Source organism: Gossypium raimondii, chromosome 9 (genome assembly GCF_025698545.1).
Source record: "Gossypium raimondii isolate GPD5lz chromosome 9, ASM2569854v1, whole genome shotgun sequence".
In the NCBI taxonomy this organism is placed as follows: Eukaryota; Viridiplantae; Streptophyta; class Magnoliopsida; order Malvales; family Malvaceae; genus Gossypium; species Gossypium raimondii.
The window spans coordinates 46,567,982-46,579,767 of NC_068573.1; the positions used below are offsets into that span (position 1 = coordinate 46,567,982).

The 11,786-nt window shown below is 31.2% G+C and overlaps 1 protein-coding gene across 1 annotated transcript; it reads left to right on the forward strand.

Annotated features, from left to right (window-relative positions):
* The first annotated feature begins 799 nt into the window (after positions 1-799).
* LOC105800399 (peptidyl-prolyl cis-trans isomerase FKBP62) lies at positions 800-4,473 on the forward strand. The gene is made up of 12 exons (XM_012631512.2): positions 800-1,240; positions 1,350-1,436; positions 2,059-2,319; positions 2,411-2,485; positions 2,575-2,655; positions 2,734-2,928; positions 3,020-3,106; positions 3,213-3,388; positions 3,474-3,596; positions 3,688-3,834; positions 3,924-4,051; positions 4,149-4,473. The coding sequence occupies exons 1-12, from the start codon at positions 1,048-1,050 to the stop codon at positions 4,297-4,299; spliced, it is 1,704 nt and encodes a 567-aa protein (XP_012486966.1). The 5' UTR covers positions 800-1,047; the 3' UTR covers positions 4,300-4,473.
* The last annotated feature ends 7,313 nt before the right edge of the window (positions 4,474-11,786 follow it).

The following is an 11,786-nucleotide window of genomic DNA, read 5'->3' on the forward strand; positions in this document are numbered from 1 at the left end:
GAAAACCCAGATAAAGAAAACTCTTCAAGTCTATGAAGCAAATAGCCGTCGAAACAAGAAAAACTCAAGAAAACCAATATACTTGCTAGAGAAGCAGATAGAGACGTGCTAGGGTAGCAGACTTTTTTTTCTTGTTCTTTATTCTTAACGTTACCTTGTTTCTAACAAAGTTTGTGTATTAACAAAGTTAATTCATAATTAAATGTTAAAAATTAAGATGATGTTTAAATTAACTATTATGATAATATTGTGATTAAAATTAATGTGTAAAATGCGTTTGAATTAAAATACATTTGATACATAATAGTAAAATGTGTATGTATATAGTAAATTATTAGAAATTAAGATGATAGAAAAACACAAACACAAATGGATAGGTTTAAACTAAATAAATTCAAAATATACCTTGCAATTCTTCTATAGTATCGTATTTGTATATTTTATTATATTTCAATTGTATTTAAGATATTTTATTTATTTACTTCAATTTTTATATGAATAGTTTATATTATATAGATATTGGTATATTCACATATAAATTTTGATTTATTAATTTTTATGGGGTAAAAATTTGAACATATATAAATTGATCTTTAACATTTACGGTGACAGTCGGACTAACAGAAGGATCTAATTAATACAACATTAATAATGTAAGGATTCAATTAAATCATTTAAAAACTTCCAGACCAATATAAAATTCGAGTCATAATCTAGAGGTATAAGATGCAAATAACCAAATTATATTAATTATTATGAAGAGCCCGAATCTAAGCGCGAAGATTTCAAAGACAGTGTCAAGGGAAGACTCAAAAAAAGTGGAGAATTCTGGAACTCTCTTCGGGCTGTTAGCATTTAGAACTCTCTAGACTCTCTCAGTCTTCAATTTCACCTTATAAAATCGCATGGCCTCAATTCGTCCCCCAACGATCGAGTCAATTAACAAAACCCAACACAATCCTTCACGCATTGTCTATTTGCCTTCTAAGAAATCTTCAAATTTCGAATATTTTCTTTGTTTTCTCGGCCTAATTGTTCGAAAACTCCATGGAAGACGATTTCGAGTTCCCAACAGCCAGCAACATGGAGGAAGACGAGATGGACATTCCAGAAGATGACCCAGTTAGCCCAATCCTAAAAGTTGGTGAAGAAAAAGAGATTGGGAAAAATGGGTTGAAGAAGAAACTGGTTAAGGAAGGTGAAGGTTGGGAGAATCCTAGCAGTGGTGATGAAGTTGAAGGTAATGGGTCTTTTTCCTTTATTTTTTTTTATTTTTTGTTAATTCATTGATTTCTTTGTTTCTTGGATTTTGATTTAATGGGGTTCCATGTTTTTTTAATTATTTACAGTGCATTATACTGGAACTTTGCTTGATGGAACCAAATTTGATTCAAGCCGTGATAGAGGGACTCCATTCAAGTTCAAGCTTGGCCAAGGTATTTAATCTTACTGATCTTTTAGTTTGCAATGTTTGGCCTCATTTCCTATTGAATGTTGATTTTGGACTTTTGGCTGAAAGTTAATATCTTTTAACCTTCAGAAAGTAAATGAATCAAATTACAAATCTAGGGGTGGATCGATAAAATATTTAAAGATAAATTAAAAATTGGTCTAAAATATTAATTTTGTTCTGCCGCTATGGATCGGTACTGATCGTAACAGATTTTGACTAGAATGGAACTTAATAGTTTTTGTATCGGTTTGAGATTGAAATGTTATATGCTGGCCGATATCGGAAAATTGAGCCAAGCTCAGAGGCTGGAGATCTCAAGCTTGACTTGATATTATGATCTCGATACTTGGTTTGAGCTTGATCAGAAATTTATTTTGAAGTTTAAGCTCAGCTCTAGTTACTGGAGCTCAAGCTTGATTTAGCTTGTTTATCATTTTTTTCATTTTTGAGTTCTGTTAAGCTCGAGCTTGAATTATGAATATATTAAGGTAATAATGTAATTTAATATGGTAAAAAATTTAAAATATAAACAAAAATGGGAAGCTCAGCATGGTGCAATGACATAAGCTAGATAGGCTTATTTGTTTTTCTCTTTTAACTTGCAGGACAAGTTATCAAGGGCTGGGATGAGGGTATCAAGACAATGAAGAAAGGTGAAAATGCAATTTTCACCATACCTGCTGAGTTGGCGTATGGGGAATCTGGGTCACCTCCAACTATTCCTCCTAATGCAACCCTTCAATTCGATGTGGAGTTGCTTTCTTGGACGAGCGTTAAGGACATATGCAAAGATGGAGGAATCTTCAAGAAAATACTTGTTGAAGGGGAGAAATGGGAGAATCCAAAAGATTTGGATGAAGTGTTTGGTATGTTATAGATCCATTTGCCCTTACTGCTTGAATTATTAGAGTTTTATGATGCTCTGTATTTACGATGGTGTTCTTGTATTTATGGCAGTTAAATACGAAGCTTGTTTAGAAGATGGTACACTGATTTCAAAATCGGATGGCGTTGAGTTCACTGTCGGAGATGGTTAGTTTCATTCCTCTATTCCTACTTGTTTCAAAGAAAACCCCACACTTTCAGCTTGACGCTGAAATTTGTAAATTTCTGCTGTGCAGGCTATTTCTGCCCGGCCCTTGCGAAGGCAGTGAAAACAATGAAGAAAGGGGAGAAAGTCCTGTTGACTGTGAAGCCACAATGTAAGATAAAATTCCTTTATTCTTGTATTGGTTACTGGACAATGTGAAACTTTACTGACTTTTTGATTGCATATATAGATGGATTTGGTGAGGATGGCAGGCCTGCTACAGGCGGTGAATGTGCTGTTCCTCCAAATGCTACCCTCCATATAACTCTCGAGTTGGTTTCTTGGAAGAGTGTTTCTGATATCACGAAAGACAAAAAGGTCTTGAAAAAGATTGTGAAGGAGGGAGAGGGTTACGAACGACCAAATGATGGAACAGTGGTTCAAGGTAAGATGGGTTTGAATTTTACTTTCCTTAGTCTATAATGGTTTTACTTCCTCTTTCAATGTATTCATATTTGTTTTTTGTACTTCGCCAGTGAAATTAATAGGAAAGCTACCGGATGGGACGATCTTCATAAAGAAGGGTTACGATGAGGAGCCGTTTGAGTTCAAGATTGATGAAGGTAATAATAGTTTGGTTCTTTCAGGACTTGTTATAAGGCCTTTGGGCATTGGCACATTGGTCATCGAGTTCAAGTACATTTCTAATATGGATTCTATCTGTGTCAGAACAAGTAATTGATGGTCTTGATAAAGCTGTAAAGACCATGAAGAAAGGAGAAAACGCACTTATCACCATTCAACCAGAATATGCTTTCGGTTCATCCGAATCGCATCAAGAGTTGGCTGTAGTTCCTGCAAATTCAACTGTTTATTATGAGGTTGAGATGGTCTCGTTTGTGAAGGTTAGTCTGTATGTCCAGAAGTACATTTTTCCTGTTGCAATGGCTGTTTGTGGCGACTACTGTCTAAACAAGTTCATGATTGCAGGAGAAAGAATCATGGGAAATGGATACACCGCAAAAGATCGAAGCTGCTGGGAAGAAGAAAGAAGAAGGGAACGCACTATTCAAGGCTGGTAAATTTGAGAGAGCATCAAAACGATATGAAAAGGTATCATTATGGACTCTGCAGATTATTGTTCATTCAATTCGCGAGGCTGTCTTTACTCGAACTAACTACTTGACATAATTCCTTCATGTAGGCTGTTAGCTTCATAGAGTATGACTCTTCTTTCAACGATGAGGAGAAGAAACAAGCAAAGTTGCTAAAAGTAAATTGTAACCTTAACAATGCAGCTTCCAAATTGAAGCTCAAAGATTACAAGCAGGCCGCAAAACTGTGTACTAAGGTTGTAATCAAAGTGGTTTTTAGAAGTCTTGATTATATGCAAGTGTTAACCCACTCGGGCTAACGGTTCTGGAATGTATGATCTTATAGGTATTGGAGCTTGATAGCGGGAATGTGAAAGCACTCTACAGGAGAGCTCAAGCATATATTCAACTTGTTGACTTGGATTTGGCGGAGGCTGATATCAAAAAAGCCTTGGAGATCGACCCTGATAACAGGTACTTGTTTGCAGCAAACTTTTGGCTATATCTGAAAATAGTGCGATTTATGTCAGCTGTGGTAATTAGAGATAGAAATTTTGGTGATGATCACCAGGGATGTGAAATTGGAGTACCGAGTCTTAAAAGAGAAAATCAAGGAGTACAACAAGAGGGATGCGCAATTTTACAGCAACATATTCGCAAAAATGAACAAGTTGGCAGGAAAACAAGAAGCAGCACCCATGGCCATTGACAGCAAGGCATAACAATATGAAATTGTCACTGCAATCCTCTATTATCACTTATCCATCCTTTTTCTGCTTCTTTGTCAATGCTATTAAAAATTGTGTAAGGTTGGGATACGATGATAAAATCATAAGATGATGTAATGCTTCTAATAAACATATATATATATATATATACTGTCTTTATACTTCAAATTTGGTCTGAATACGCCTAAATGGAGTACTCTAAGTTAGGCTGATAGAAGTCTTATTAAATCTGCCCTACTAAACATCTCCAAATATAACTTAAAAAATCAAAACAAAAGAAAGGAAGGGACAAGTAATAATATTCGGACTGTTGGCTTTTTCTTTCTAGTTAACACATATTGATACTCATACCAGCTAGCGAATGCCTTGAGCCTGCCTACCACTGAACATTTTCATAAGCTTTTCTAAAGAATCTTTGGATCAAAAGACAAAATAAAAGCATTAAATCGAAATTGTGGATACATTCCACTCAAAAGATACCAAAATATTTAGCAAGGATATTAAAATATCTTGCTGGATTTCAATTATTTTTGCATATGCATGCTTGTTCAATTTCTAACCCAAATATACCTATTTATGTTATCTGAATTTGAGTAAAGAAAATGATTATCTCATATAACTACTTGTGTTAAAAGGAAAATATCTAATTAGCATTTCTTATTCCTTCATTTATTACATAGATCATATATATATATATATATATATATATATATATATATATATTCAATAATAAAAATTTAATAATCTTATTGAGTAGGAGAGAAGCTAAGTAACTCTTTGTCTCCAGATTTGGACCAAGGTTTAATCAAAACTACCGAATTAAACGTCCTCTTTTCCCCGTTTTCCATCCCTTCGATCGTTAGAATGTACTTGATCCCTGAAACTATTTGTTTCTCGGCCCTTACCACTTTAGAAAACTCTATCTGGTTTGATATGTTTCCATTATTTTTTTTATTTTTGTTGTGTTCTTCAACTGCGAATCTCCCTAGAGCTTGCATTGCTTTGTCCTGCTCCACATCTTCCACTGGCGTTTTACCTCCCACTATTGTCCCGTATCCGTTAACCGGCGTAAATATAATCAACAATAGTGTTATTGCCAAAAACGACAATGCCAACTTTTTCAATTTGTTTTTCACCATTTTGTTTTGTTTTTTCTATAAATATTTTGCTTAATACAGAGAATATGATAAAATGACTATTGTTTTTGGCTTTATATAGAGAAAAGGAGATTGAAAAAAAGAACCCAAGTTAAGGTGGTGAAATGTATTGAGAGGAGAAGCGATAAGTAAGGCTAGTTAATAGCCACTTTCAACTATACCTATTTAGTAGTTTGGGTTGACTTATAGCATGAACGATAATATTATTATATATTTATTTTTAATCTATTAGATTTATAAAAATTATATAAGGGTAAACTATACCTAAGGTTATTAAATTATTATTAAGTTTACATTTTGGTTATTTAACTTTAAAAATTACAAAATGGTCATTGAACTTTTAAATGTTTTCTTTTTAAGTCTGTAATAGTTACAATATCATTGTGCGAAATGATGATTTAATATGCCATATTAGCTAGTGTTAGAATGTCAAGGACAATTAATGGATCGATGACCAAAATATAACAACTTGATAACACTAGTGACCATATCATAACTTTTTGAAATTTAGTAATTAAAATATAATTTAAACCATACATAAGTGACCAAAATATAATTTACCATTAAAACATGTGCCCGAGAGGCAAAGAATTAAATATTTCATCTCCAAAGGATCACAAACAATAGTCATTCTAATAATGGGGTATCGTTAATCCATATTGTGTTAGTGTACTTTACTATGTTATAATCTAAATTTTGAGACATTTGGCTGATATATTCATATTTTTCATGTTTTATATCATTTTTAATTAATTTTTCAAGTTATATTTATGTCGTATGTTAATATTGAGTCTACCCACCTTACATTAGAATTTCCAAATGAAAATGAAAGCAATTAGAATAGGTATCATTTTGAGTTTATTATAGTGTTGTTTGGTTGTCCGAAATGTAATAGAAAATAAATATATTAATATATAATTATGAAAATATGATCTTAGAATATTTTAAAAAAACCTTTTAAACATCAAATGTACTTGTGCCCATTGTATACCCATATCTAACAATTTTATAATTCCCTCATATATAAAGGGATTCTGAAGTTTCGTCCAATGATAATTAGAGTTCAATTTTCACCTGCATTGAACCTACATAAGATAAAATCAAATCAAACATTTTGTTTTGAAATCAGAATCTGTATTTGATGCATATCGGGATATGGTTATGGAAAAGATTGATTTATTCATTTACAAAGTTGTTTACTGTGGTGTGCATACATTTCACTCAAAAGATACTTAATATGTGTCTCAATATTTAGCAAGGATATTAAAATATGAATGTCTTCTACTACTTGCTGGACTTCACTTTTTGCATATGGGTCCTTATTCAATTTCTAACTGTAACACATAATACCTGATCCGATCGACGGATCCAAATTATAAGGTGTTATATTCATTGTCAGAGCAACTAAGAACAAATCATAATTTAATTCACATTATTAAACATTCATTTGTAAGCAAATTAAGCATATAAGTGTTATATATTCATTTCCGGGCCTTATACAAGTTTACGAAACTCTAATGCTAATCCGAGATCAAATTAGGACTAAACTTTAATGTTTACAAAATTCCAAGTTGACGTCGCAATGCAACATACCGTCTAGGTATCATCTCAACAGCCCATGTTTGACGTCGCATCGTGGCATGGTGGCTTGATCTTGTCGTGACATGACAAACTATTTCTGCAAAATTTTTATGAACATCGACCTGCAATTTCAAATCAACCAATTCACACATCTATCTCATAAATCCAAGCAACATTTGCAATTTTCAAGCATCAATTCATGAAATACAATTCTTTATTCAACAATGTACCAATTTCATATCACATATAAGTCAACTATCTAGTGTAATTCATTCGAATCTTTAACAAACATACCTATTTACCTAAACCATTGACAATTGCAACATTTAACACAATTCAAATAGTCTATTGTATTCATATACATATTGTATTCAATTGGCCAAATTCATACATCAAAGTTCTACTTTAAAAGTGTGTATAAACTTAGTATTATACCAAAACTGACTCAACCTAGTTACATGCCATACTTAAAACAAAACAAAACTTATACAAACTTTGCTGAGTCAGGGATCGTTTGCTGAATTCTAGATCTACTGCTCAAACTATTGGGAATTTACTATACCTACGCACGGAGAAAACAAGCCATACACTAAGCAAATATGCTCAGTGGTATTTTCATGATTCAAGCAAAAACAATTAAAAAATTAAAGTATATGCATACATTCAATTCTAATTCATATTATAACTAATTCACATAAACATTATGCCAACAATTTCCTAAACAATATAACATACATAAAATCAATTTAATTACACTAACTCACTACATATGCATATCAAATTGCCAATACCATTCATTTTACAAGCTACCAAATCAATCCATATTGTTATCTTTATGTACTTAATCTTATTTATTTTGCCAACATTAACTTTTGCATACTCAACTCAATTTCATGTATACGTATCAACCAGTTTCGAGCCTAACAGCTGTTTCATACATATTCGGCCCCTAGGTTTCATTTTCGATTCTTTTGCACATTGTCACATATCACATTTGAATTTCTTTTTATTCATCATTTAATCAATTTATATGTTTATAACCCTATTAACCAGACATAGACTCAAAATAGACACACGAATCTATCTCCTCAGGTTACTCAGCAACGATAGTGCTACCGTGTACATACTACCACCCAGGGTTGCCTAGCAACAATAGGTTTCAATCAATAATCTGACCCTATGGCATGTCAACTATATTCGCTCGGTCTGAATAGCTAATAGGGTAACCAAAATTTTGATTCCTTACTTTATCATATCAACTAATCATCAATTCATCTTATAATACAATATGTTTCAACTCAATTTCATACCAATTATCATATATAAATTAAATAATGAAATTTTTATTCTATTCAATTTAGTCCATGTCTCGATAATCAATCTCGACTATAGTAATTCAATTCAAAAATCAAATACCAACAATAGTATATAATGTAGAATAACATGAATATGCAGTAATTAAATTGGTCTCGAATCATAGAAATACAAACTAAATTTTCGAGCCACTCGTCGACGAGTTTCAATTTTCCTTTCCCTCTCAACAATTCCGTGTCAACATTAGCTATATAAAATCACAAACATACAATACTATCAAATTCATTTCAAATTGAAATCAATTACAATATCAATCATATTTTACAATTTATTTAATTTAGTCCCTAAACCAGGACAAACATAACTTTCAATCTAAAACTTTGATTGAAATTCGATTTCACATATTTTCATTAGGGTCCTTCTACTTGCTATTCCTACCAGCATTTCACAATATTTTTTCATTTTCTTCAATTCAGTCCCTGATGTACGAAACTAACAACTAAGCTTTACAATTTAGTCATTTTCTTAACCTAAGCTTGATTTCTCACAAATTCATACCAATTTCATCAAATCTCAACAATGGTAACTTTCTAAAACCTTAATAGTTTCATAAATTAGTACATGGGCTAGCTAAATCAATCCCCCATGATTCAATTTCCATAAAAATTAAAGAAAAATGGTTAGGGACTTACTTGAATTAAAGACCAAATGCTTGAAACCCTAGCAATGGCATTTTTTCTTCTTCTTTTCTACCTATGGCCGGTTGGAGGAGATGAATTATCATCTCTCCTTCCACTAATTTCCTTTATATATGTTTAATTAAGCTTTAGTTAATATTAATTAAATTTTAACTAATCTTTTCTTATAATTTTAACTACAATTAATTAGTTTAATCACAAATCATCATTACAATAAAATATTAGCTATTTTAAATTGGTTAATTTGTCATTTAAATCCTTTGGGTAATTTCATTTAAGTCCCCAATTCATTTTCTAATTAAAATCTATAACGATTAAACTCTACAATTTAGTCCTCAGGCCCTAATTAACCACAATTTCGCTAAATTGATCATCCAAATTTTAATTCACCAATATAAAAACTTCATAATTATCCTTATTTAATAATTGTGGACTCGATTTATGGAAACAAGATTCGAAACCATAATTTTTGATACTAGTAGAAATCGATCGTTACAATAACTAATTTTTAAAAACCTTTTAAATATATGTTAAATATGAATATCGAGCATATATAATTTATGGAAAATGAATATAAAAAAGAAAACAGTTAATTAGCATTTCTTAATCCTTCATTTATTACATAGATCATTATATATATTTTATATCTTCATTAATAAAATTTCAATAATCTTATTGAATAGGAGAGAAGCTAAGTAACTTTTTGTCTTTAGATTTTGACCAAGGTTTAATCAAAACTATCGAATGAAATGTCATCTTTTTCCCATTTTCCATCCCTTCAATCGTTAGAAAGTATTTGATCCCTGAAACTATTTGTTTCTCGGCCCTTACCACTTGAGAAAACTTTATTGGATTCGATGTGTCTCCATCATTTTTTTTATTTTTGTTGTGTTCTTCCACCGCGAACCTCCCTAAAGCTTGCATTGCTTTGTCCTTCTCCACATCTTCCACTGGTGTTTTACCTCCCACTACCATCCCGTATCCATTAATCGGTGTGAATATAATCAGCAATAATGTTATTTCCAAGAACGACAATGCCAACATTTTCAATTTGTTTTTCACCATTTTGTTTCGTTGTTTGTATAAATATTTTGCATAATATAGAGAAAATGATAAAATTATTATTTTCTTTTGGATTTATATAGAGAAAAAGAATTGAAGTTAATGTGGTGAAATGTATTGAGAGGAGAAGCGATAAGCAAGGCTAGTTAATAGCCACTTTCAGCTATACCTATTTAATAGCTTGGGTCAAGTTGTAACAGGAATGATAATATTATTATATGTTAATTTTCAACCTATTAGATATATAAAACTATATAAGGGTGAACTACACCCAAAGTTATTAAACTATTAGTAAGTTTACATTTTGTTATTCAACTTTAAAAGTTACAAAATGGTCACTAAACTTTTCAAAAGTTTTCTTTTAAGTCACTAATAGTTACAATTTTTTTTTCGAAATGATGATTTAACATGCCATATCAGCTAGTTGTTATAATGTCAATGGCAATTAATGGATCAATGACAAAATGTAACAAATCAATAACGTTAGTGACCATACCATAATTTTTTGAAATTTGGTAATTAAAATGTAATTTAAACCATACATAAGTGACCAAAAATATAATTTACCATTAAAACATGTGCCCTAGAGGCCAAGAGTTATATATTTCATCTCCAAAGGATCATAAAAATAGTCATTCTAATAAAAGGGTCCCGTTGATCCATATCATGTTAGTGTACTTTATTGTGTTATAATCTAAATTTTGAGACATCCGGATATATTCATATTTTTTCATGTTGTGTCATATTTTATATCATTTTTAATTAATTTTTCAAGTTATATTCATGTTTGTCTAATATTATTGAGTCTACGCACCCTACATTAGAATTTCCAAATGAAAATGAAAGCAATTAAAATGGGTATCATTTTGAGTTTATTATAGTGTTGTTTGGTTGTCTAGAAACGTAATAGAAAATAAATATATTAATATATAATTATGGAAATATGATCTTAGAATATTTAAAAAAAAATTTAAACATCGAATGTACTTGTGCCAACATATACCCATATCTAACATTTTTTTTTATAATTCCCCTATATATAGAGGGATTTTGAAGTTTTGTCTAATGATAATTAGAGATCAATTTTCACCCGCATTGAACCTACATCAGATAAAATCAAATCAAACATGTCGTCTCGAAATAGCAATCTATACTTGAAGCATATCAAGATATGGTTATGGAGAAGATTGATTTGTTCATCTACAAAGTTGTTTACTTTGGTGTGGATACATTTCACTCAAAAGATACCTAATTTGTGTCTAAATATTTAGCAAGGATATTAAAATATGAATGTCTTCTACTACTTGTTGGATTTCAGTTTTTTGCATATGGATGCTTGTTCAATTTCTAACCCAACATCATATATTTGAATATACCTATTTATGTTATTTGAATTTGAGTGTATGTTGGAATATAACTGTAACACCCTATACCCGATCTGACTGTCGGATTCGAACTATAAGATGTCACATTCGTTGTCGGAGAAACTACGAAAAAATTATAATTTAACTCACATCATTAAACATTCATTTTAAACAAATTAAGTATATAAGTGTTATATATTCATTTATGGGACTTATACAGGCTTATGAAAGCTCTAATGCTAATTCAAGATTGAATTAGGACTAAAATGTGATGTTCACAAAATTTTAGGTTGATGTCGCGATGT